The sequence below is a fragment of the Misgurnus anguillicaudatus genome, chromosome 6 (assembly GCF_027580225.2).
Source record: "Misgurnus anguillicaudatus chromosome 6, ASM2758022v2, whole genome shotgun sequence".
NCBI classification, from domain to species: Eukaryota; Metazoa; Chordata; class Actinopteri; order Cypriniformes; family Cobitidae; genus Misgurnus; species Misgurnus anguillicaudatus.
In genome coordinates, this window is record NC_073342.2 from 17400252 (window position 1) to 17427173 (window position 26922).

Sequence of the window (26922 nt, forward strand, 5' to 3'; positions counted from 1 at the left end):
TTAATGCTGAGAGTTTTATTAAAAAAAAAAAAAAAAACAATAACCGTCAATAACAGATACAAGACAACCGGAGACAGTTAATAAAGCAAAACAAACTTTCCATCTACTGTAAATGCTTTTCACATTCTGTCCTTTATATACGTGAGTCACATTTTCCATGAACAAAATGCTGTCTGTCAGGTTTTAATTATTTGGTGTTGGCTGAGGATTGAAACTAATATTTACAGCTTGACAGCAACCGCTCAGCCAAATGACCAGTGTGACCTACTCATAAATAAACTGGTAAGGTCTAAGAGTGGAATATTAACAGCACGGACAAATACATCAGTGAAACGATTTCACAATTTCAGATACAGAGAAGGAGCTGGATAAAGTTGGATAGGTTTGACAAGTGGAAACAAACGTTACATTTTTATTTACAACGAACATAATAAATTAGTCTGACGGCAACTAAATTAACTGTTAAGTACATTACATTTCACATCTCAGTCTCAGCACAATAAGGTTCCCTTAATGGAAACAAATGGTTTATATTGACCCAACATAATAGTGCGAGCTGCCTCTAAGAGGCGCTGCGCATGCAGATAAAACACCTCTTTCTCTCAAAACCCCTATGAAGACATATGAGTCTAAGTGCTAACCAAAGTCTAACCAAACCATAACCTTCACAACTGCAAAGAAAAACAGATCGGCAGCAAGAGATAATAAACGTAACAGACCCACTATTTCTTATTTTAGTTTATAACTTTTTGCAAATGAAGTGGAAATTATATGGGGTGAATCATGATCAAGAAACGATGCAAGACGCACACATGAGCTTCATGACAAATGTACGTTGAAGCATCATGGCCATTCAAAAGTTCCCTTAAAAGGGACACTCCACTTTTTTTGAAAATATGCTCATTTTCCAGCTCCCCTAGAGTTAAACATCTGATCTGTACCCTTCCGGAATCCATCCAGCCGATCTCCAGGTCCGGCAGTACCACCCCCAGCATAGCCTAGCATAATCCACTGAATTAGACCATTAGCATCACGCCAAAAAAATAACCAAAGAGCTTTAACACCCTTCCCACCCAAAACTTGACTCCTCTGTAGTTACATGCAATGATATTACGCAGCAGCCGAAAAATAGTCCCCTTAGTAACTTTCAACAGCAGGGGACTATTTTCGGGCACTGCGTAATATCGTGGCGCCTCCTGCAGCCATGTAACTGCAGCAAAGTCCTTGATTATTACGCTGAAATGAGAGTATAGTTCCTAGCCATATCTGGCTAGAAAATCGCAACTTTTAATTTTCCTTTGGTCTTAGTACACGATGTAACTATAGAAGAGTCAAGTTTTAAATAGGAAAAATATCAAAACTCTTTGGTTATTTTTAGCACGATGCTAATGGTCTAATCAGATTTAATGGATTATGCTAAGCTATGCCAAAAATGGTCCGCCAGACCCGGAGATCGGCCCAATGGACACCAAAACGGCAAAAATCAAATGTTCAACTCCAGGGGAGGTGCAAAATGAGCATATTTAAAAATAAATAAATGAAGAGTCCCTTTAATTTTTGTTTAAGTGAACTTTAAAAAATGTTATTCTATGTATAATAAAAAGAAACAACTCGCATATCCAAATTTGATCAGTATGAGTATCGTCTAAAAATGAGCCTTCTTTCTGCAGATCTTGCTTTCCTTACACAAATAGCTTCAGTGTATGTTTTGGGATAGAGGGACAGGTCTCAGATCAGCACCCAGAAGACGCCACTGGTAATGAGACTCATATACTTGACTTATATAGTCAGCTGCAACTTGGTCAGATTCCTCTGGTGCATGTTGTGATGCCTCACAAGTTCATCGGACCTGGCGAACTTCTTCTGACAATTCGGCCACCTGCAGTTGAAGGGCTTCTCAACTGAAAAGAGAGAGAGAGACAGAGAGAGACTTTAGAATGAATGTATGATCAAACTAGAGGACTATTTTGGCAAGATAAGAAAAAGACCACTTGGATTATTTTAACCACCTCAGGAGGTTCAAATATCCATTAAAGAGTTGAGAAAGAGAGGCAAATTATGAAAAAAATTAAAAGGTTTACGCACTTGTTTTACCTGTATGTGTCCGGGTGTGGGTCTTAAGGTGGTCTGACCGTGAGAACTTTCTCTGACAGGTTTCACACTGGAAGGGCTTAACGCCTATACACACACAGGAACATACAAGCGTGGTCACGCACACACACGCACACACAAGAAAAGAGTACAGTAGAAGCCAAAGGAGAGCCCATACTATATGATTGTCTGCGCTGGTGTGATTGACTGGAGGCGGAGGCTAATTTGCATATTTATAAATTCACGTATACTAAATCAAGCAAGGGTGGAGAGTAGGGAAGCACCAATACAACATTTCTGTGTCGATACACATTAAGTGAACATATATTTTTTATGTAACAAATTAAGTTCAACTTGTGTTATGTCAACTTATCAGTAGGTTGAATTGACTTGCAGTAAGTTGTTTTAAACTCGTGCTGCATTTTATTCGACTACTTAGAACGACATCTACTTATGGAGAAAGATACCGATATTTTTGCTTTTTACTTCTTGTTTAAAATGATTATGTCGTGAAATCCTAGAAGTGTTGTAATATAATTGTTTCCAAATTCAAAATAATCACAATTCTGGTGCATTTTTTTCTGCCTTTTTAGATACAATATGCCCTCATCATCTGCTGTCCATATCCAATAGTGGGAATGATCAACCTGATCTCATGAGAATTTTTAAGTATTTTATGACGAAAGCTAATTTGTACGAAGTGCATATCGTACAAAAACGATAACGAAACCCCGCCCCTAACCCAAACGTCACGGTGGCAAAACATATCGTTGAAACAACGTACGCATGTGGTCGTATGAATTAATATGAATTAGCCATCTTGTTGGATCAATGCTTTTATCTGCCTATATCGATTATCCGCTTGTTAAAGGAAAACACCACCGTTTTTCAATATTTTACAATGGTCTTCCCTCAACTCAATTAATACATACCTATCTTTTTTCAATGCGCGCTCTTTTAATCTTTGTACAGCGTTTCTTGGATGTGTTAGCATTTAGCCTAGCCCAGTTCATTCCTAGTGCCACCATTCCCAGTGCCACCATACTTACTCATGTAACTACTCATGTAACAGTCTTTAAATAGAGAAAACGAGGCTTGTGTTTGGTGGCTTCTAAATTCATCCCTGTTTGGAGCCATAGGAATGAATGGGGCTAGGCTAAATGCTAAAGGTTTAATATGAATACATAGTGCTTATAAACAGCTGTATATTCTCCATTGAAATGATTAGATGCCTGGCCGTGGAAACAGTATTCCTTACGTCATGACTCAAAGGAATAGTCTACTCATTTTCAATATTAAAATATGTTATTACCTTAACTAAGAATTGTTGATACATCCCTCTATCATCTGTGTGTGTGCACGTAAGCGCTGGAGCGCGCTGCGACGCTTCGATAGCATTTAGCTTAGCCCCATTCATTCAATGCTACCATTTAGAGATAAAGTTAGAAGTGACCAAACACATCAACGTTTTTCCTATTTAAGACGAGTGGTTATACGAGCAAGTTTGGTGGTACAAAATAAAACGTAGCGCTTTTCTAAGCGGATTTAAAAGAGGAACTATATTTTATGGCGTAATAGCACTTTTGGGAGTACTTCGACTCGCTTGAAAAGTCCGCTCCCCTTCTCACTCTCATAATGGGAGAGGGAGGGGTGTTACTGCGCCGAGTCGATATCTTAATGAGACAATCATTAATTTACTTTGGGAATGTATATATTGCTAAATATTTTGGGTTGACTTTTCAAATTTTGTTAAAAGATATATATCTTAAAATTTCTGTATAAACCAAAAAATTGTGTTCTTTGGTGAAACTCTGAGATTAGACCATTATCGTTTTAAATTTATTAATAACTTGCTGCTTCTCCTTGCTAAATTTGACATCCATAAACGTAAATTCTCAAAGAAAACTCCTTCTTTTTTCATCTTTAAGAAAGATCTTGATATATGTAAATTCCTGGAGGAACTCGCTTGTAAGACTCTATGGTGTCAATTCTTTAAGCTAGCTTAACTTTCTTTTTGTTTATGTAACGTAACCCATGATATTTTGTACGATAATTCATATATTGTCTGGTTCTGTACATGTTATTAATGCATAATAAAAAAAATCGTATCTATCTCTTATGGTGTTTGTGAGAAAATCTATCTCTATACCCACCTACCTACCTGTTTGTCTGTCTGTCTGTCTGTCTCTTATGATGTTTGTGGGAAATGTGGACATTTACATTATATGGATGTTCAAGGTTCTTTATGGAACCATACAGCCTGACAAAGTACCTTAATTTTAAAGTGTGCCGAGAAAAACAAGATACATTCAGTAGAGGATAAGATAGAAAATATAAAGCACAGAAAGGTCAAACCTGTGTGTCTTCTCTGGTGTCTTTTTAGCTGGTCTGATCTGGAGAACCTGCGACCGCAGTCTGTGAAGTCACACTGATAGGGTTTCTCCCCTAAAGATATTAACACCACCACATTTTTTACATGATGATCAAGTTAGAATTACATAGCATTTTACTTAAATAAAAAACAACTCACCTGTGTGTTTACGACTGTGCATCTGTAAGTGAGAGAGTTTAAAGTATCTTTTGTTGCAGCCCGGGTAGGCGCACATGAACGGCCTTTTTTCGTTGGTCTCAGATGAGCGCACTATTGCAGGTGTAATGCCGGGTACTCTCCTCACATCCTGCGAGAAAGTCAACAACATTTAATTCATGCTATTTTTGTGTTCCTTTAGCTCATTTGGTAGCTGCGCAAAAGTCATGCAGTTTGAAAAAATCGTATTAACAGAAAATATTAATATGATTAAGTTTCTGTTTTACTTTAACTCAACAAATTAAGTTAAATCATTTCAACTTGACTTGCATAACTGATTTGATTAAACATGCACGCAGCGCTGCAGCATTTTTTTACAGTGTGGGTTCAATCCCAGGAAACACACATACTGATCAAATATATACCTAGTAAGTCGCTTTGGATATGCCTTCCAAATACATAAATGTAAACGCATGTTCACTGTTCAAAACCCGAGCAAAGTGCCCATGTGATAGCGTGGCGAATGCTTAGCACTGCTATGATTAGCATGCCCAATCAGTTCATTACTGAGGAATTAGCTGTGAAATGATCGTTGAGATTTATCCACGCTACCGATATGAGCTCTAACTGTGAACAGTTAGTCACGGACGTTAGACAGACTCTATTTCACCGCCTCGCTCCCTCCATCCTCCCGTCTTCCTCATTTGCCCACTGCTAAAGCCCATCTGCTCTTAATTAACTAGCGCTTAGCATAATGGCGTTTCCGTACGCTGACACAGTAATGAATGTGTGTTAAATGCAATTGATAAGTAAATTACTAAACTGTTCTACCGCTGTAGTGCCAGATTTATTTATTGACCCCGCGGGAATGATAACACAGCAGGCAAAGCAATACACGCCAGCGTGCTAACATGCTACATTTGATTTGTATGCGGCAGTCAAGTACAAATGAGCTTTCCTTGCTCGTGTTTAAATGTATCTGTGGCTCAGGTTAAAAAACATTTTAGTTACCTATCGGTGTACTATACAATAAAGAAAGAAAGAGACAGAGTAAAGAGAGAAGTGAAGAAGGCCATGTCATTGTGAAGGGGAAGAGTTCTGGTGTATGTCTTTTTTACTGCTTTAAAGCCGCTGACAGACATTAATTAAGACCTAATGATTTATATGCATGAGCAGCAAGCAACTGGAAACTACAGCTTTATGGCTAATGGACTTTTTAAGTGATTCCTCTTCCCTATTCATCCTGAAATGCTTTTCAAATGTGTCAACTCTTCTGGCAGGCGTCTGCTTCCTCTCTCGTAGCCTTGACGTTGCGTCACAATCTTTCACTTGGCGGCTTCTTTTTAAATTGCATCTGTCTCTCTTACGTTAACTTTTTAAGGCAATGTAGGATATTTTGAAATATTTTTTTCCTTTTGGGGTGTACATCATTTTTAATAATATAATTTTGATTGACTGTGTATCATTTTTTCTATGTGTATTAGCTGTGTATCAGCGTCTGTGTGAGTATGAGGTATGTGTCAATTTGTGTGTGTGTGCGTGTGTGTGTGCGCGCGAGTGTGTGTGTGTGTGTGTGTGTGTGTGTATGCTTCGGCCTGACCTTGGCCTAATGTCAGCACATTTACGAGAGCACAGAGCAGCTCTGTGTGTCCTGGGTGAACTCTGGGTATTGTGGGTCTAGAGATACTAACCTGAAGTCCTCTGAAGACACCGTGGGTGTGTATGCGGTACTGTGTGCTGCAGCTGTACACCATGGGCGTGTTGGGGTCACTTTCATAACCTGTTGGATGGCTGTTTGTGTAAAAAGAGAGAAAATATAGTTGTTATTGTGAGCAGCTGTTAAAAAGCAGCCTGTATGAAATAAAGTGCAATCTGATGTTATAGGTTCTTAGCATTGCAAAAAAATATCTTAATCAGTATTGTTGTATTATTTTTTTATTATAATATCTAAACATATTTTAATTAAGATTTTGAAAGATAATAATACTTGTTTGTTCTTAAAACGGTGTGTTAAAACAACACATTTTGTGGCCTTAACTAGACACATTTCTGTGTTATAAATCAGCATCTTGTGTTGTCCCTTTTAATCATATGAACTCCCTTTTAATTATTTGAAGACAAAATCAACACATAATGTGATAAATAGCATAACACAGTGTAAAAATGCTAACACTTTACAATAGTTGTTGCATTAGTTAATGCATTTGTTAACATGAACAATACTTATACAGCAGGGGTCTCCAACCTTTTAGTGAGCAAGGGCTACCACAATGCATAAAACAATCTGGGCAACTTTTTTATATACACTCTTAGAAAGGATTTACACATCTTTGTGCGTTAAGCTTTTAACACATTATGTGTAATTTTAACACATTATTTTTCATTTTGTATTGATTTTGTGGTAAAATATAACACAAGTTGTGTTAAAAGTAACACAAAATGTGTTGTTTCAATAATAACAAAGAGATGGGTGGATTCTGGGACAACGCATTTAGCTACCCAGTCTCATGTAGATGCGTATAAATAGCACGAAGTGTGAAAATCGCGCAATACACACGCCAAATTCCTATTTGGCGTGCATATGATGCGCCAGTCCTTCCCATTCACTTAAACGGTGCATCTTTTTTTGTCGTTTTATTTATTGGTTTCTCAAATTTTTTCTGTTTTTTAAACCATTTTCCCTTGGGTTTAGGGTGAGATTTCAGATTTGCTTAAGGAGGTTATTTAATATACAGGTTTCTCCATGTTTTTTGTTTATATTTAAGCCATGGACGTTTGGAGTTGGGGTTAGAATTGGGGTTTGGGTTAGGATGTCATTTTTTATGTAACAAAAAGTTGTTCTATCCCTAAACCTAAGCGAAAATGGAAAAAAAGCAAAAAAATTGAGAAACCAATAAATAAAACAACAAAAAATATGCGCAAGTTGGAATTTGGCGTATGTATTGCACGATTTTCACACTTCGTGCTATTTATACGCAACTCCGTGAGACTGGGTTCCATTTAGTGTGTTGTCCCAGAATCAAAACTAATGTGTTGTTTTTAACACATTGGTTCTAATAGTGTAGTCTACTTAACTCTTTCGCCACCATTGACGAGATATCTCGTCAAGTACACTCTTAAAACGAATGTGTTAAATTAACACATCTTGTGTCTAGTTAAGGACAACACATCTAGTGTGTTGTCCTTAATTTAACACATCTCTGTGTTATTTTTAGAACAACACAATTTTTGTTGTTTTAACACATCTTGTGTTGTCCCTTTTATTTATATGAACTCTAAATCAGCACGAAATGACACATAATGTGTTAAAATTAACACATAATGTGTTAAATAGTTTAACACAAAGCAATGTGTTAAAATTAACACACCCTGGATGTGTTAATTTTAACACATTGTTTTGTGTTAAACTATTTAACACATTATGTGTTGTTTTTAACACATTATGTGTCATTTAAGTTCATAAAAAATAAAAGGGACAACACAAGATGTGTTAAAACAACACAAAGTGTGTTGTTCCAAAAATAACACAGGAATGTGTTAAATTAAGGACAACACACTAGATGTGTTGTCCTTAACTACACACAAGATGTGTTAATTTAACACATTCATTTTAAGAGTGTAAGAGAAAACACTTCCCCGCCAATGACGAGATTTTCCGTCTTTCCGCAATACCGCTATTATACAACCCGGAAGTAGCGCCTCACGTGAAAGAGAAAGAACTCCGTGTATGTTTTAAAGATCGCTCTGCATCTGATCTCTATGAAAAGTCCTTCACAAAAATGGAATTATTTCAGCTTTTTGCTCAAAATTGGGTGTTTTTGAAGAAACCTACCCATGTTTGAGAGATGATTACAAGAGAACTAATGAAGGTAGGATGAAACTTTTTTTTTTTGTTTGAAAGCAGAGCGTCTGTTCTGTCATCTGATTTATTGTTTGTTTATATATTTAAAGAAGAACATTTTCTGGAAGGCATTAAACTTTTGTGAAAATCATGAAAAATGCTGGTGCTGGCTGGCAACCTTTTTTAAAAACGCTGGCGGGGAAAGAGTTAAAAGAAAAAAATAGTTTTACTTGTTAATTTTTATTTTATTTTACTCACTGATATGTTTTATCATTGTTTAAAATGTTGATGTACATAAAAGATGGCAAGCTAAATATTTAAGAAATAAATATTAAAACCGAGGCTATTAGTAGAATGTGCTTTGGCGGGCAACTGACAGACTCTATGCGGGCATCCATCGACTGTTCTACAACATTTATTAATTTTGTTCATGTTCATTTTAGCATTTACTAATAACATTTTAAAATCAAAAGTTGTAACTGTTAACATTAGTTTATGTATAATAAATTAATACAAAGAGCTGCATCGACAATAACTAACATTAACAAAAAATAATGCTAATAAACTTTATTACACTTTGTTAGTTTAATGTATTTCCCAATGTTGACAAATACAACCTTACTCAGAATATTGAAAAAAAACTTAATTTATTATAAAGGTAACACTTTAAAATAAATATTTTTTTATCTATTGTAAGCATAGGTGTCATTTACACTGGGGATGCTGGGGACATGTCTCCACCACTTTTTGAAATGGCTGATTTTGTCCCCAACACTTTTTGAAAGCATTTGGTTAAAATGTTCTGAGAAATCAAAAAAACCAAGAAACGTTAAAGGTTTATTTGCGAAAAAAAATTTATGCTGAGTTTTTTCATGTTGTTGACTGGTCTACGCTATGGCCACACTGTAAAAAATTTCTGTAGAAATTACAGTATTACTGGGTGTTACTGGCAACTAGCTGCCAGTAACTTATTTACATTTTTATGTTATTTACTGGCAACATTTTGTTCAAAGTTAAATAAACATGAAACATTTTCAGACTTTATCTTCTACAGTAAGTTACTGGCAACCAGCTGCAAAATTACAGCAAATTTTTTATAGTGCATTTTTGATGCGCCGTTTTCCAATATTTGTCCCGTCCTGCTGTAATGTTTTTTCATCTGATCTTTTGTCCCCAACACTTTTCAACACAAACTGACGCCCCTGATTGTAAGTCTAAAATATCAGCTTACGATGCAAATAAAGACAAAACAATTGTTCTCTAGAAAGTCTTATAAATCTTGCAAGGATGTTTAGTTGAACACAAGATTTTTTTTAAATAAAATATCATGTTAGTCTACAGCAGTGGTTCTCAAACTTTTTGGCATGCCCCCACCAAAGAATTCATGACATATAACAATCTGCAACTTAGAATTTGAATTTAACATTATATAATGTATCAATGCTGTTGGCTAGTAGCCTTACTTGTTTGAGGTTTAATTATACGGAATTTATGATAAATGAATGCATTTTATAAATCGTCATAAAACTGGCCACCATTTGCACCCCATAGTTTGAGAACCACTGGTCTAGAGTGACTACAATGACATAAACATTAAGGTTTCTCTTGAATTATTCCATTGGCATTGTGCAATATGACCAAAACATCCATGTCAAGTGTTGAAAACATCAGCAACCGCACCACGGCTCTCCATAAAATCCAGTGCTACCTCATAACTTCCCCCATTATGTCCCACAAGCAGATGTAGTCCTTCCTAAATCTCTGCATGCATTATTTCACAGCGTTTGGATGACACCGAGGGCAAAGCTAGTCATAAAACACAAAGAGTCATCTCTTTGTAAGTCATGCTGACGTTGGGGCAAATTGCTCCCTGTTCCGAAGTGCAATATTTTTACCCCAAAAATCTGAAGTAGGGCCAGTCAAAGAGATGAATGGGGAATGCATGGTCTTGCTCACTGTTGAACTTCTGCTTAACCCCCAAAGGTATGTCTCTTTACGCGTCGGTGTAAATACACACATCCCTGTATCTGACGGGACTATTCTACACCCTGTTTCTTTGGGACCACACAATATACAAATTTAGCAGTGGCGCTGTTTGTGTTTTGTTTTTTACTGTGAGGTCATGGTAGAGATTTCTGGTGTGCTTGAAGCGAAACACACTTTGGTGAATTTAGTGCATTAGGTGTAACAGTTCATGAGGTATAAAGTTCTCTTTGTCTAGTAAGACCAGCCAAGCAAAAAAGACGGTCCAAAACAGCATCCTGCATTAAATCTTCTCACAGTTCATTTATTCACCCAAGCCCAGCTAAAACGCAACCTTGGTCTTGCTACAGGCAAGGGATTTGGAGGTATGCAAAGAGCTGCGTTATAGACGGATGGATGTATATGTGACCCTGTCTGTGAATACCCAGCTAAAGTACATTCTGTGAAAATATATCGTTTGAAATTGACTGAAATCAAACTTTTATGAGACTTTAACCAGACAGGGTCACGTATAGAAACAACCGAGTTTGGATTCCATGGCCGCCCCCCTCATGATCGATCAACTGAACCGGAAACTACCCTGTCCTTCTTATTTCTCAGCGCATGAATCATTCCTTCACCCAGGGCTCCGTCGGCTCTCTACGGGAGGCTGAGGAGAGGTCACAGCCTCCATCCTGCCTGGCCGAACATGACAGTGGATTCTCAGAGGGAGTAGAAACCGTCCCATTGTGCACTGATACACCTCCACCTCCTCCAGCACATGCAGCTCCCTTCCTCCAACATTTGGCATGGTCAAGGCTGAGGTGCCACTTGCAAATATATGGCAGGATATCGTTCCCAAGCCAGACAAAACAGAGGCTAATTCTGTATTAGCGCAAAAATGTGGCACAAACACATGAGATTTTTAGGGTCTTGATAGGTTAGGCGTGAACCCGGTCCAACTGCGAATTTGAACTGAAATTGAAATCCACATATCAAAATTGACGTTTGGTTTTTAGTCTTAAAGGAGCTGTATGGATGTTTTTGACTGTACTAAATAAAAAAATACTATAATATATTAATTAGTAGATATTTTGGAAACATGCTAAGTTCATGTATCCGTTTCTCTAGAAAAACAATGCCATAGCCAGATTTTCATTATTTGAAATGCACCTTTTGGTCCGCAATGTACACTGCAATTTACCCAATAGTGTATTTTGACAGCTTGGTGGCCAGTTATCATGTTGCTTAAAGAAAAACACCACAGTTTTTCAATGTTTTACTATTTTCATACCTCAACATAATTAATACATACCTATATTTTTCAATGCGTGCACTTAATCTTTGTACAGCGAATGTGTTAGCATTTAGCCTAGCTTCATTCATTCCTTACTGTGGGTTCACACCACCCGAGTTTGAGGCGTCAGATTGGCGTCTACCGCGTCTAGTTTGTGGCTTGAACATTTTGAGTTTACTTGCTTCATTCGCGCGTGAAATTCTAGTCATATATATAGAGACATTCATTCAGAAATTCGCGCCATGGGAGGGGCTTCTGCAACTCCGCTTGCTTCCTGTAATCACGCCACTACTAGAGCAAGCTACTGATTGGTTAACGCGGTGCATTTTTCCGCAACGCGGCAAACGCTCAATTCGCACCATTCACGCATCTACCTCGCCGCACTGAACACCTCATTCGCGTCGCGAGACTTCCAGACACACGTCAACGTGTCTTTACATTGACTCGCCCTTGACGCCTCTACCGCGGCTGGTGTGAACGCAGCATTAGGATCCAAACAGGGATGAATTTAGAAGCCACCATGTTTTCCCTAGTTATATGAGTAGTTACACGAGTAAGTATGGTTGCACAAAATAAAACGTGGCGATTTTTTAAGCGGATAAAAAATTAGAAAGAGCACTTTGTTTGCAGCACTTTGACCTCGGTGCGCAGTAACATCATCACTCCTGACTACTCCACCTCTCACTCAAACTTCCGTCAATATTAATGCGTCGAAGTGCTGCAAACTACGTGCTCTTCCGCCATACAATATAGTTTATCCACTTAAAAAACTGTCACGTTTTATTTTGTGCCACCATACTTACTTGTGTAACTACTCATGTAACAGTCTTTAAATAGGGAAAACATGGAAGTGTTTGGTGGCTTATAAATTCATCACTGTTTGGATCCTAAGGAATGAATGGGGCTAGGCTAAATGCTAACACATTCACAACGCGCTGTACAAAGATCAAGTGCGCGCATTGAAAAAAGATAGGTATGTATTAATTCGTCTAAGTTGAGGTAAGAACATAGTAAAATATTGAAAAACTGTAGTGTTTTCCTTTAAATGAGACCGCAATGGCCAATAAATGCGTACTCCAGAATGAGATCCACACGGATCAATGCCTTTTTTGTGACGTCATTCCACATTTTCATCTTCAAATCAGATTTTAGGCTGTGAGGTGAACTAAACGCTATTGGTTATTTTAAAAGGGGAGGGGCCACTCATTAAGCTTAGCATTTCAAGGCACTTCAGTGGGTCCTTAAAAGGTAAAATGCGTGATTTGTTTCTATGTTAAAAACTTTCCCACACCCAGCCTATGCAAAAAACTGTAAGCCATTTGTTGATTTCCCCCGAAAAGTGTAACATGCAAATACAATGTAGTACAGTAAAACATTGCAACAGTTAAGTTTAGCATAAATTATTTCATGACACTTACAAAAGTTAAATCATGTACAGTTACCAAATGTGTGTCTAACAAAGGAGATTAACTGTTCTTTTGGATCATGACTGGGACATAGAGAAGAATTTCTCTATGACAGAAAAGGGTCACGTCGACCTACCTCTTAATACTGGACGCCAGAGGGTTGACAGGGTTCCACGCCATGCACTCCAACTGTGACGCCATTTGATATAAATTATCACTGCTGGGATTCAACACAACAGAAAACAGCATTTACGAAAATATTCATGTACAGTATTTTCCCTATGACTACAAGCACAGTGGTGCGCTCTTATTATTAACAACCAGCAATCACAGTCGGATGGAGAATGTGGTGGATGAAAAATGACCCTGCTTTTGACAAAAGCATCCTGGGTAACGACGAATGAATGTGCCACATACTCACAAAAAAAAGGGGGTTATCCGTACCACCGGGGTATCGGTTAATCAAATCAGGTCATGGTTTTGACTGAAAAACCTGCCATAAGTTATTAAAAGGACTATTAGTTACCCTGCCAGGTGCTCACCCAAACACATAGTCTGGATTTATCTCCAGCAACTCTGACATCACGGCGTTTCATCACAGACAGGGAACAGCATACTTCGGTACCTGGTACCAGGCTTTGCTTCAGTGGAGAAGGAAAGTCCCTGCGTTTCAGGATCGAGTGAGTTTACGTTGCAGATCGTGGCATATTATCGTTTGAACGTTTTATTGTTTAGCAGTAAAAATAATGTATGCAATGTTTCAGGTCAACTTTTAGCGATTTGTGTGTTCGTGTGCTCCCTGGGATTCAAACCCTTGACCTTGGCGTTGTTAGCGCAATGCTGTTCAAGCTGATTTATGCATTTGTGTTTGAACAAAAATGCAAAAAGCCTTTAAATCATGAATGGTTTCATACGCCTTTCAAATTGAAAAAAAAGCTAATTTTAATAATAGAGTTCAAATGTATGCCAAGTCACCTAAAACGCCTATGTAGACACAGGGCTGTACGTACCAGGCGTTTGATTTGAAAAGCAGCACAGCATTTGGATTTGAGTATTCCCAGTCCTTCCACTGCCACCGATAGCCGACTGTTTATTGCAACGCAGCGGAGCAGGAACTGAAAAATGCAGTTCGACCTGAGTCAAAGTCCTCTTATCATCCTGATTCTGTTATTTTGAATCTTTATGTTCCCTCCGGGCTGGAAAACAACATGGTTAAGGCATCCGCGGAATGTGAGATCGTTTCGGGGCCGTAGTGTGCGTACCGTTAGCCGAAGTTACAGGGAATTCCTCGGAGAACAGTTAACCACTTATCAGAATGAAAGAATTCAGAGCTGGTTTAAGAGTGCAAACGGGTGGTGGATTAAAGCGTTTATGTTGGCCGAGTTCACGCTGCTGTTCAGCACTTGACCTTTAATAAGAACGTTCGACAGAAACCAGCTTTGATTTGGCAATATGCTGTCAAATGAAATTACAGCCAGTTGCATTTTAACAGATGTGTTACTGCTGGGCCTCTCGTATGAAAGATTTTTACAGTTCGGTTGCATACATCGTTTACATTTATTCATTTGGCAGATATTATTTTATACAAAGGTATACATTTTAGCAAAATGTGTGTGCCCTGGAACCCATTACCTTTTGCACTGCTAACACAATGCTCTACCACTAAGCCATACAAGAGCAAAATATAAATGAATGTTTTGGTGACATGAAGTATTAATTTTAAACACATAATTAATTTTGACTAATTTGTATTCATATTTACCAAAATGTTCATAAAACTGATATTAATGCATAGGACTTCATTGTAAACATCATATAAAAATATTTTTATGTTACAAAACTTAACAAATTAAATTAAGTTTTTCTAAGTTATGTCAACTTAATAAGTTGCATAATTAAGTTGCTTAAACTTCATGTTGCATTTTTTTACTGTATAGTTTCATTTGTACTGTTTATAAATTAGCATAATGCAATCTATGAATGCGTGGGCTTGCTAATGCACAGGAAAAACAAAGTACTTCTTTTATCCAGGTGGAAGTTAGTGTTCAGACGGGCTGGATAACTTTATTTGAACATCCTGTACGAACAAGGTCTCCCGTGCGCCTTTTCCTCTGCTTGTTATTTAACTTCCCACTTCCTCTGTGCTCAATGGCATCGTGACATGGCGGCTTTTCTTGCATCTATGATTGTTGTTTCTAAACAGAACTTAAGTTGAACTTCCTGCAAACGTGTATCATTTGTACTTTTAGATTTAAAATCCGCACCAAATCGCTGTTGGTCGAAACTTTAATAATGCTTTTGGCTTTAACTAGTTAGTTACGATTCAATTAAATGTTATTTATATAGCGCATTTGACAATTGATAATTGTTTCAAAGCAGCTTTACATGATAAGATGTAGCAGAATACAATGGCTAAGAATAAACCGTACAAGTGAGCGTAGTAATAATGTAACATATGAAGAGTTTCGTTGCAAAACGAGATAACCAGCGTTTTTTTAATTGTTTAGAAATCTCGTTTTTTGGTTGTGCATTCCAATTAATTTCAATGCAACTGCAGTTGGTTTGTTTTGATTTAAACCTTCATAACTTTAAAAATACAGCTAAGTAGCACCATAAAACAAAATAATAACATGATAACAATAATAAACATGTTTTGACAAAAATGTTAAAAAATGGATTTATCTTGTTTTGCAACAAAAGTGCTAAGTTAAGACAATGTTGGTTGATTCTCCAGGGGATGAAAAAAAACCTAGGAGAAAAACCCTGTGGGAAAACTCCTAGGAGGAGAAAAATCTTTGAAAGAGATGCATATATATATATATATATAAACACGATAGGGATATGAAACGGGTAAGTGAATTAAACTGGTTCAGCCAGTGGTCAATGGTTAGGCATCGGCTGGGTTACTACCAGGCAAATGTTATGTCACCTAATTTATGTATATCAGTTGGTAGAGGGCATGGGTTCAATCCTACGAGCACAAGTATAAATAAAATGCGTGGCTTGAATGTCACTTTGTATAAAAGCATCTGCCAAATGCATAAATGTAAAGGACTGTGATGAAGTTATAGTGTTAATAAAGTAGAAACCAAGAGGCACCTGGATTTTAATGATGTGCATCACATTTAAAGAAAGCTTTATAGAAGCAGAACACAGGAATTTAAAGGGGACACATCATGAAAATACGGCTTTTTTCATGTTTACGTGCTATAATTGGGTCCCCAATGCTTTTATCAACCTAGAAAATATGACAAAGATCAACCCAGTAACTTTGTTTTGGTAAACCATTCTCTGCAAGCATGTGAAACCCTTGTGATGTCAAAAGGGGATAATACCACCCCTTAATCTGCACTATCTACCCAGTCTCACAAGGTTTCGTGATATAGTCACTTAATTTTTTGATTCTTTTTTGTGATATTGTCCCGAATTTCCACGTTTTTTCGTGATCGTATAACGAATTCCTGTTTTCGTGTGATTATCACATATTGGTTACTCAACATTTTTGAACCATTGTCGCTTCATCAGTTGAGTAACCAATACGTGATAATCACACAAAAACAGGAATTCGTTATACGATCACCAGAAAACACGGAAATTCGTGATAATATCACGAAAAAATAATAACAAAAATTACATGACTATATAACGAAATTTCGTGAGACTGGGCTGGCACTATCCAACCACGACACTGCCATTTAATGCAGAGATCAGCTCATTTGCATTTTAAAGGACGCACCCAAAACAGCACATTTTTGCTCAAACCTACAAAGTGGCAATTTTGACATGTTATGATAAATTATCTATATGGAATTTTGAGCTAGAACTTCGCATATGTATTCTGGGGACAGCAAAGATTTATTTGACTTGAAATGTCCTGTTTAAACGGTAATGTGTGTGCATATCTCATGTGTTGAGAAACATGTTTTATAAGATACCTTAAGACCTTGAACGCATGATGGATAAGACTGGAGCCCTACCTGTTGTATGGGTTCCTCAAGAGCAAAGCTTGACTTCCTGTACAGCTGTCTGACGGCGTGTGGCACCCATATACAGGCGGAGGAACGGGATACTGCTGGTCACCTGAAATCCAAAAGATATGAATATGAAGTCATTAATAGCATTTGTTAATAGCTTTTACTTTCTAACACCTTTCAACATACAGTAATGTACCGTTTTGCACTGGTTATCAAATTGGTTTCAGCATGGACTTAAACAAATTCACTTTTTGATTTACTTCTGACTGGTACAGCTATTCAGGTCAAGTTTTGTCGTTTTATAAACATTTGTAAATAAACCTGCTAAGGAAACCATCAGGAGATATTAAAGGGAAAATACAAAACATTCATCTAATAACCACACCTGACAACTTCAAACTTAAAAAATGTGCTACATGATGTCATGGCTAAAATAAAATAAAAATTTGGCTGTATGGTCCCATAAATAACCTTCAACATCAAGTGGAAAAAAGTCTTTAGTTTATAAACAATAAATTATTCTTGACTGTATGTTTCTAATATGGCATCGCTCTGAAGAACATTTTGAGTGGAAAACAGTTAAAAAAAATTTAAAGGGATAGTGTACCCTAAAATAAAAATTCATCATTTACTTAACCTTTACATTTATCCAAACTTGTATAAATTTCTTTGTTCTTCCCAAAACAAATGGATATATTATGAATAATGTTTGTAACCTAACAAATCTGGGGCACCATTCCTAGCATAGTAGAGTAAATAATAATATTAAGTCAATGGTGCTCAGATCTGCTTTTTTTTTAAAATATCTCCATTTGTGTTTGGTATAACAAAAAGGTTTGTAGGGTGAGAACAGATTTTTCATTTTAAGGTGAACTTTACCTTTAATATGCATTGTTGTTTTTTTAATATTGCACTGGATAATTAAATGAATGAAAATGAACACTTGTGCACTTTTTGTGTGTTTGTCTCAAGTCACTAATAAAAAATCACCACGCCTGGATGCTAAGAGTATCATAACTTTCCCATTCCAAGGAAGCGCATGACTGAGCGTGTGTGTGTGTGTTGCGTATGAGCATCTTACAAAGAGAACATAAAATCGAGGGAGGGTTGTGGAGACGCGGCCGAGTACGCTTAGCAGTTATAAAAACAACAAGCTTCTTTGAAGCTATAAGGCACAGAGACCTCGTTTTCTGTTTCAAAGTGCAAACAAGAAACTGCGTCCGGCATCCACATTGTGAATGTGTCCCGTGGTAGTTCGAAACATTCTGAAAGAAATCCCACATTGCTGAATCTTCTGGTCACTGCCGTAGACCTCAGAGAAAATTTACTGTGGCATGCACCGAGTCGTCCGGTGAGCTCTTAAGCAATGTGACGTGCTTTAGAGCAAAGAGGACTTTTGGGGAAAAACACTGATTTGATTTACTGTCCGTTTTCTGCGACTTGCCCCCGGAATGACATTACGGAGACCGCAATGTAAGTTCAAAGAGCAAGGTCAAGCTCTCGAGCGCTCGGGAAGTGTGTGCAGATTAGGATCTCCAGCAATACGTGCATTTATACAAACACAATAAAATGAAATTTAGTGCACGGTGCGTTCATGCTTACCCATGTTGCTTTGCTGCGTGATGGGGTCCTCATGTTTAAAGGAATGGTTGGGGAACTGTGAGGTGTGATGGGAAGGAGTGTGTCCGTAGTTGGTGGCTCCATCAAAAGCAACTGCGCTGTAACCTTGGAGAGTAATGTATGAGTATGTTAGTTTTAATAGATAGCATCAAAGTTTGATTTCAACTCTATCAAGGTTGTATTTTCACAGAATATTCTTTAGATTATGTATAGGAATTTATGTAGAACATAATGACTTTAGCTGAGTTTTCAAGTCAATTGATAAATTGCAAACCATATGCATTCTTTTAATAAAAAAAATAATGACATTGCTTTGTGAAAGGTATAAGGTACAAATAACACTAACAAATTTACAATAAACAGACGTATTTCTGCAGTTAATAGAAATATAAGATTCCTCCTTGGATTCTACCCCCCCTCCTTCATTCCCCATTGGGGGCGAGTGGACAAGCTGTGAGGAAAATAAACGCTGGCAGGACACTGCAGTCGAGACTCGACACCAGGTTTAGAGGTGAATCATGCCTTGGTCTAACCCCAGGTCAGACGTAACATCGTAAATCAAGGTCCCCCGCCACCATCTTCATTAATTACAAGCCAACCACTTTCACCTCAGAGAGAGAAAACTCATTAAAGTCGACCATTTCTCTTCCATCCAACCAGGGTCTCAGCAAGGGCCAAAACTTAGGGGTCAGTAAGTGCTAGTCAGTGACTGTGGCCCTCATATCACTTCACGTTTAGGGGCGAATTATATTTAAGTATATACAAGTATCAAAAATTAAAAATCATGACAAGATTTGAGTTTAGCGTGGTTTAATGTTATTTATAATAATTGATTATTTTTAATTGCTATTGATTAGAAATACATTACATGCTGTCACACAAGATGGATAAATAAAATCTGTGTCATTTGAAATTTATGCCAAAATGAGATAAATAACTTTGCAGTTAAAAACTTAGAATTTTAAAAGGGAGAAAAAAATATCAGCCAGCTTGAATTGCATGTAACCAATTATTAACAAACCAAGCGACAGGTTGACATAATAAACAAAATTAAAACACTAATTTTCCTTTTATATTGCTATCTGTTCTCCAATATTAGTTATTATCTGTTATTTATTGATTAAATTAAAAAAAATAAAGTATGTTTTGAAACAAAAAAATCTGCAGGTTAATGCAAAGTTTCCAGTATGTTTATATTTTAGGCTATATAAGAAATCTATTACTGGGTATCATTTACATTAAATAAAGCATTAAATAAATAATATGCATATGAATTATGTATAATGCTGCATTTTTGTCAAATCAACATATATTTTATGGTGCTTTAACTTAAAAAATTAATTTCAACTAGTTTTTATTAGTTATGTCAACTATTCATGTCAAAACTTAAAATAGTAGCCTATGTAGAATTAACTTGGAAAACCAAGTTGTTTTAACTTCATGCTGCATTTTTTTACTTTCTACTATTTTTTTGTACTTTCTACTACTTTCTAGTAGGCTAGATTTGTCTTATCTACCTTTTTTATTTTATGCAATACCATGCAAATAATAACTACTTTACAAATCTGGTCTGAAATCACTGTCACTTTACATTCTTGAGCTACTTAGTGGTTTTAATCTATCAGTCTTTGGGATATTTTTGCACTCTCATTTTTTTCTTTGTTCGAAACGATGCACTTTATCATATTAAACAGGAAGGAAAAATATTTTCTTGCCTGACTGCGAAATCTTTATCCCATAAGTTGAAAACCCCGAGCCAGAGACACAAAGTAGTGAGTCCCAAGTATTAAATGACTTTGTGATGAGGTGTTCGAAGCATATCTGTAAAATGACTGTGAAATGTTTTGCCAAATACAGGAGCATTAGTATATGTAATTACTCAAGGTAGACAAATATGTGTAAAGTGACGGCCCTGGTGACAGATAAATCACAGAATGCATTTACTCATATGTAAACTTACTGCTAAAACAACACCAGCAAGTCCTGGCAAACTACTCTATTAAAGCTCTTCAAAACAATACAAATGTAGTGTGTTAATATCCATGTTCACATTAAAGATTATTTATCAAAATATTATAGAGAATTTGCAAATTATGTCAAACCGCATTATTTTATGGTAAATTAAAATAAATTTACTGTCATATATTGTTCAGATTAAGGCTTTATAAGGTATGTTTGTCAGTGCTATTATTATATTAATATTAAATAATTATGCTGGGTTTTTTTTGCAAATATTGCAAAATTATTTCTCTTTTACAAGGATGAATTGTAGTTATCAAAATATAGTATAATACTTTTTTTTAATTCCTGTACTGTAAAAAAATGTCGTTAAAAGTTAAAACAACTTGTTAGCAAGTCAAATCAACATAATTTTAATTTAACAAATTAAGTTAAACTATTTTGACTTGTTTTTATAAGTTATGTCAACTTATCTCAAGTCAGTAGGTTGAATTAACTTGCATAACCAAGTTGTTTTAACTTAATGCTGAATGTTTTACAGTGTAATGTACCTAATGTACGTAAACATTAACACCACTGAATAATAATGCGCCTAAATTTAGTCAAATAACTAATACGTTTAGGAGCACATATTAATACTGGGAATAGGACATACAGTACAAAATCTAAAATAGTCAACTAATATAAAGAAACGAAACAAATGTCTTTTAATTTTACTGTAATTTTTTTCAAGATGTGAGGTATGCTTATAACTGCATGTAGGCTTAACTGTGTTATTAAATTTAATGTATTAAAGTGAAAATTTTTAACTAAAGAACTAAGTTTTAGCTAAATTTATATAGACTTTCACATTCAAACGTTAATGCTTTTACAATTAACAGTCATTTTAACAGCATTGCATAATGTCACAGGTCGAATGCAGAATTATAAGTATACTTTCTCACCCTGACTTCTGGAGCTGGGTTGACTGTCCATACAGTTGGACAGGTAAGGGCCATTGCTGAACATCCTCGGCTGACTGGGTGGGGGCTGGCTGGGTGTGGGGGCCCCAAAGGCTCCGTACCTGCAGGCCCCAGTCCCAGTAAACTGTCCAGAGAAGTGCACAGTAAAGGCACTGAGACAGTGAGGGTCCTCATGGGGGTCAGGCGTGCCCCAGGTGGGCTCCTGCTTGATAAAGGAGTGCGGGGCCAGCGAGCTGTAGGGTGAACCAGTGTGGAAGTCCAGCATTGGAGTCCACTGTGGAGTACTGCTCACGGGCAGGGTGCAGTTACCGTTCCCCCCTGGAAGTGGTGGGACGGGGGGAAGGAGCGGGTTGAGGTCACGTACATCAGATCCCATCCTAGGGTACTTACGATACACCTGAACACTTACGCAAAAAGGCCCGGCAAAGAGTCAAGGTCCAACGGATCAGATTTTTGAGTTCGCTGCTACAATCCAACGCAAATTCAATGAACGTCAAATCCAGCAAGGTGTCATCGCTGAGTCAAGTCTGTCACAGCCGAGAGGAGTCGCAGATGATACTGAAGTTGTTTTCAGTCCATGTTGCAATAGAGACTTAGGTTGAAAGTTAGGAAATCGAAAGTATAAGGGTGCTCAGTAGGGAGGACCCAAAAAGGAAGACTTCTCGCAGGATCTGTGAATGGAGTGAGGAGAGCACAGGGAGAGAGGTATACCTCCTTTCTTGCTTCTCTGCTTTCTTTGGAGGCCTGGGAGCTCACGTAAAGACCCACACTGAGGAGTCAAGAGGAGGAGCCAAAAACCTAGTGAGGAAAGATGAGTGTAACACTTCATTCATTTACCTCTCCCAATACAATACTCCTCCCTGTATACTCGTACAGCATGCAGGGAGTCTCAATAAACTCTGTGTGTGTGTTTGTGGGAGTGAGGATGGAGAACAATGATTCAGAGACTGGGTTTTTATGATGTTTGAAACAAATAGTGGGCCACATTTTAGCAGGCACTATAAAACAGCTTATAAATGCAATTTACAATAAAACATGGCCATGTATGTAATGTCTTCCTGTGAAGTGGCATGCATATTTAAATAAATATAGCCTACTTTAAAGATTGCATATCAAGGAAAGTAGGCTACCTAAAGAAGTGGAATTACAGATTACAAAGTTTAATTTTATTTCATACGTAACTGTTTTTAAAGTAATTTTAATAGCCCACGTGATTTTGCTAAATATATTTTTTTTTAATAATCCTGTATACTGTATAACCAGGATGAGCGCGTGACCTTACACGTCATAAGGACCAAGCGCAAGCTATCCTTACCACATCAATCAAACTAAATGTTTTCGCTCGGATGATCTCATATGCATAAAACAGATGCCTTTTTGTAATTTAGGATATTTATAAAACTATTTAAGAACACTGGTTTCATAAGTTAAATAAGCCAATTACACAAAAATGAGGCGAATAATTGCAGTGCTGTTTTGTAATAGGCTACATATTTATTGTAACATAATTGTAGGCAAGCGCATGCTTGGTCTATTTATTAAACCGTATTTATTTGTTGTGCGATATTTTAGCCTATTTATTTTATTTATAAACCATATTTGTCATAGCCTAGGTAAATATTTTCAAAACCCTAATATTTTAAATAATAATAATAATCTATTATTGTTTAATATCATTTTCTCTATGAAAAAATTAAATTATTAAAGTGGTTTGGTCCCTTCTGTATTTCATTATATTTTCCGAGCCCAGATCACTGAAATTATTAAATATTTAAGGTCTGTTTTTAAATGTTTTGTTTTTTTTATTATTATTTTGTCCAACACGGCTTTGACTATTAAAAAACTTTAAAATGAGGCTCAATAAAGTGTAGAGGCAATGCAAATATGAACTGTAACGAAAGACGACTCGCGCTTACTTTGTTGCCATTTATTTTAACAGTAGGCTATTAAATTATTACATTCAAAAACATGGTTTCAATACATGGTTAAGCCAAATACAGACAACCCCAACCCCAACCCTAATTGTTTAGATTAATTTAAACCAACGGTCTGTTTTTATTATTGAAACTACCTAGCAAACAACCTTTCTTTTTTATGCTTTAAATTGTATGCGATGCATAATTTAATAAGATAAAGCAGCTTGTACGTGCTTACTCATATCTCATATTTTTCTTGCCCAAAAGAAAAAGGTTTTAAAGTGCAGAGCGACTTTTTTTTTAAAAAATGCAAGTTTTTATAGTCATTTCATCAATGAATGACAAACACATCTGCAGGTGCTCACTCACATTTAAATGAACCGTTAATTCCTCACAATTAAACGGTAACTTTCACATTAAAATGAGTAACATCTTTTCATTTTAATAAAATCTAAAGTTCAAATCTGAAATAAAATATATTATAATAAAAACGTATTATTGCGAAACAAAAAACATGCAACCCACGGCGACGTCGTTTAAATCTTATGAATAAAAGTAATGTCCTTCTTAAAATTAGCGACAATCAATTGCATCACGATGAAAGGTCGATGAAAAATACATGTTGAGATGAGGAGGGATGACTCAGTTGTAACACAACACAATGTGCCGTAAGGAAGAGAGGACTTACACACCCCTACAAACACTCCCCTCCGCAAGGGCTGAGCTCTGCTTAACCTCTGGCAAACGGACTCAAAGAAAGGCAATATTATTGGAGACCACAACTACAACCTGAGATAGACCTCAGCTGGACGTCCTCACCTTCAGGCTGGAGATGTGAAAACAAACGAATCCTGTATATTGTTATCACTTAGTCAATTTTTAGCCCTGACTTTTAACCAGGGCGCGTGGCCATTCATAACCATTTGCACAATACTTAAAATAACAGTAATAGACAGTGACGAAGATTTTAATTCCACAGCGGCTCGACTTCGGCCTCTGAAAAATATGGTGTGACGCGACGCGCGCCTCACATCCAGACGCTTTAATGGTCTTAGATGAAACATTAAATTGGCGCATTAATAACGAGAGCACTAACCCATTTATCTGTAGTAGAGGAACATGAAAGTACAAGAAAGAGGTGTTGAAAATCAAATGATGATTTAAAACAAATAAAATCATATAAAAATTGTATTTTTTCATGTAGATTGTGACCTTAATTTATCATATATTATAGGAAACTACTTTTATGAGGAACATAGGTTTGTATAAATGTTTTGTATTAAAACAATTTGTGATATACCAGCATTGAGATATTACATTTATATGACATTACATTTATTCAAAGTGACTTAAAATGCATTCAAGCTATACATGCTTTTCCTTGGATCGAACCCATGACACTAAATACTACACTGGACTAAAAAGAAGTTCACTGTAAACAAAAAAAAATAGAAATTACTGTATTACTGGCAGCTGTTTGGCAGTAACTTACTGTATAATTTAAATGTATGTTATTTATGGCAGCAGTTTGTTCAAAGTTAAATAAACATTAAACATTAACAAGTCTTTATCTATACAGAATAAAAATAAAACCATCATGTAAAGCATTCTGGGAACCAAAATCTGAATTGGGAAAAAACAGAAAAAGGTTAATGAGGATTTCTGGTTCCCAGAATGCTTTGCATGAGGCTGTTGTTTTATAGTTTTATTTTGTAAAGATCAAGACTTGTTAATGTTTAATGTTCATTTAACTTTGAACAAACTGTTGCCAATAAATAACATACACTGTAAAAAATCTCTGTAGAAATTACAGTATTACTGGGTATTACTGGCAACTAGCTGCCAGTAACTTACTGTAGATTTTACATTTATGTTATTTACTGGCAACAGTTTGTTCAAAGTTAAATAAACATGAAACATTTTCAGTCTTTTATCTTCTACACTGTAAAAAAATTACAGTAGAAATCACAGTGTTATTGCAGCTGGGTTGCCGGAAACTTACTGTAGATTTAAATTTATGTTATTTACTGCCAACATTTTGTTCAAAATTAAATGAACATTAAACATTTACAAGTCTTTGTCTTTACAGACTAAAACTAAAAAAACAGCATCAAGCAAAACATTCTGGGAAACAAAATTTTTAGCAAAAAAAAAAACAGAAAAAGGTTGATGATGTTTTCTGGTTCCCAGAATGCTTTGCATGAGGCTGTTATTGCATAGTTTTATTCTGTAAAGTTAATATTTAAAATTTATTTAACTTTGAACAAACTCTTGCCAGTAAATAGCATAAATTTAAATCTACGGTAAGTTACCGGCAACCCAGCTGCAAGTAACACTGTAATTTCTACGCAATTTTTTACAGTGTACAGTAAGTTACTGGCAACCAGCTGAATAATTACAGTTAATTTTTTACAGTGTACATTTAAATCTACAGTAAGTTACTGGCAAACAGCTGCAAAACAGCACATTTCTTTTACAGTGAATTGTTCTGTGTACAAAATACACATGGCAAAAATGTTGGCACTGTTTTATCACATGAGTCAGTTGGAGGTGTCCTTGAAAGTTTTTTTATGTATGATGACTTTAAAGGTTATCTACTCTGCTTCTAGTCTTTGCCAGTTGCGTTTGCTTTCATAGCAACAGTTACACACACAAACATTAGCAGTGGAAGCCAGAAAACGCTGAAGCATATTGCAAATCTGAGGTCACTGTTGCAATAAACTTAACACTGTGAAAAAGCAACCCCCTTCCCAACATAATAATTTGGAAAATCAGCACATAGATGAATTGCCACATAAATATAAACAGTCACTTGCTTCTAATGTCCCAAACCCATTACGTTCTTTAAAAAGAATAAGAAGAGGCCACGCTGTCTCAGAAGCCGTGCTATCAAGAGGTCATAATAAAACCCGCTAAATCTGCAATACATCACGTTGCCAGTTTCGTACACAGCGTCCATCGCTTAACCAATTAGCTGAGATCCGTCTTTATTTGTCAAACGTTTAGGCCTCGGTGTAGCCGGAAACGTCGACCGAAGAGCAGGACGTGGCTAAGCAGAGGCAGTTCTCATCAAATTGATGAGCTGAGATCTGGTCCTACTTCACCATCTGGAATTGTAGTCTGGGGTTCTGCTGAAAGCTGCTGACCCAAGATTCAACTCTTCAACTCGGGGAAGAGAAGCGCGAGGAAAAGAAAAAGCCAGTCTTGTCAGCAGAAGTCACTGTGTCAAAGTCCTGTATCTTGTCATCAAGCTCAAGAGCTTTGGATGGGGGCAGCACGAAATGGATGAGATCCAACGGGTAGATAAAAGTTACCACCAGTCTAGTCTCATGTACCCATCCCTCAATATGTCAATGAATTTGTCAAG

At 36.6% G+C, this 26922-nt stretch overlaps 1 protein-coding gene across 4 annotated transcripts in view; it reads right to left on the reverse strand.

Moving 5' to 3' along the window:
- Window positions 1-26922, reverse strand: part of wt1a (WT1 transcription factor a) — a 32668-nt gene continuing 5746 nt past the window's right edge. Inside the window, exons 2-10 of one of the 4 annotated variants that reach the window (XM_055192451.2) lie at window positions 21622-22437; window positions 18701-18823; window positions 17102-17204; window positions 13261-13341; window positions 6310-6409; window positions 4622-4769; window positions 4447-4536; window positions 2095-2178; window positions 1-1901 (exon numbers count right to left, since the gene is read on the reverse strand). In XM_055192451.2, the coding sequence (XP_055048426.2) occupies window positions 1780-1901; window positions 2095-2178; window positions 4447-4536; window positions 4622-4769; window positions 6310-6409; window positions 13261-13341; window positions 17102-17204; window positions 18701-18823; window positions 21622-22015 (1245 nt within the window). In that variant the 5' untranslated portion in view covers window positions 22016-22437 and the 3' untranslated portion in view covers window positions 1-1779. Of the gene's footprint in view, window positions 1902-2085; window positions 2179-4446; window positions 4537-4621; window positions 4770-6309; window positions 6410-13260; window positions 13345-17101; window positions 17205-18700; window positions 18824-21621; window positions 22438-26922 lie in introns of all 4 variants that reach the window. The other 3 variants (XM_055192450.2, XM_055192449.2, XM_055192448.2) reach the window with 3 other exon arrangements.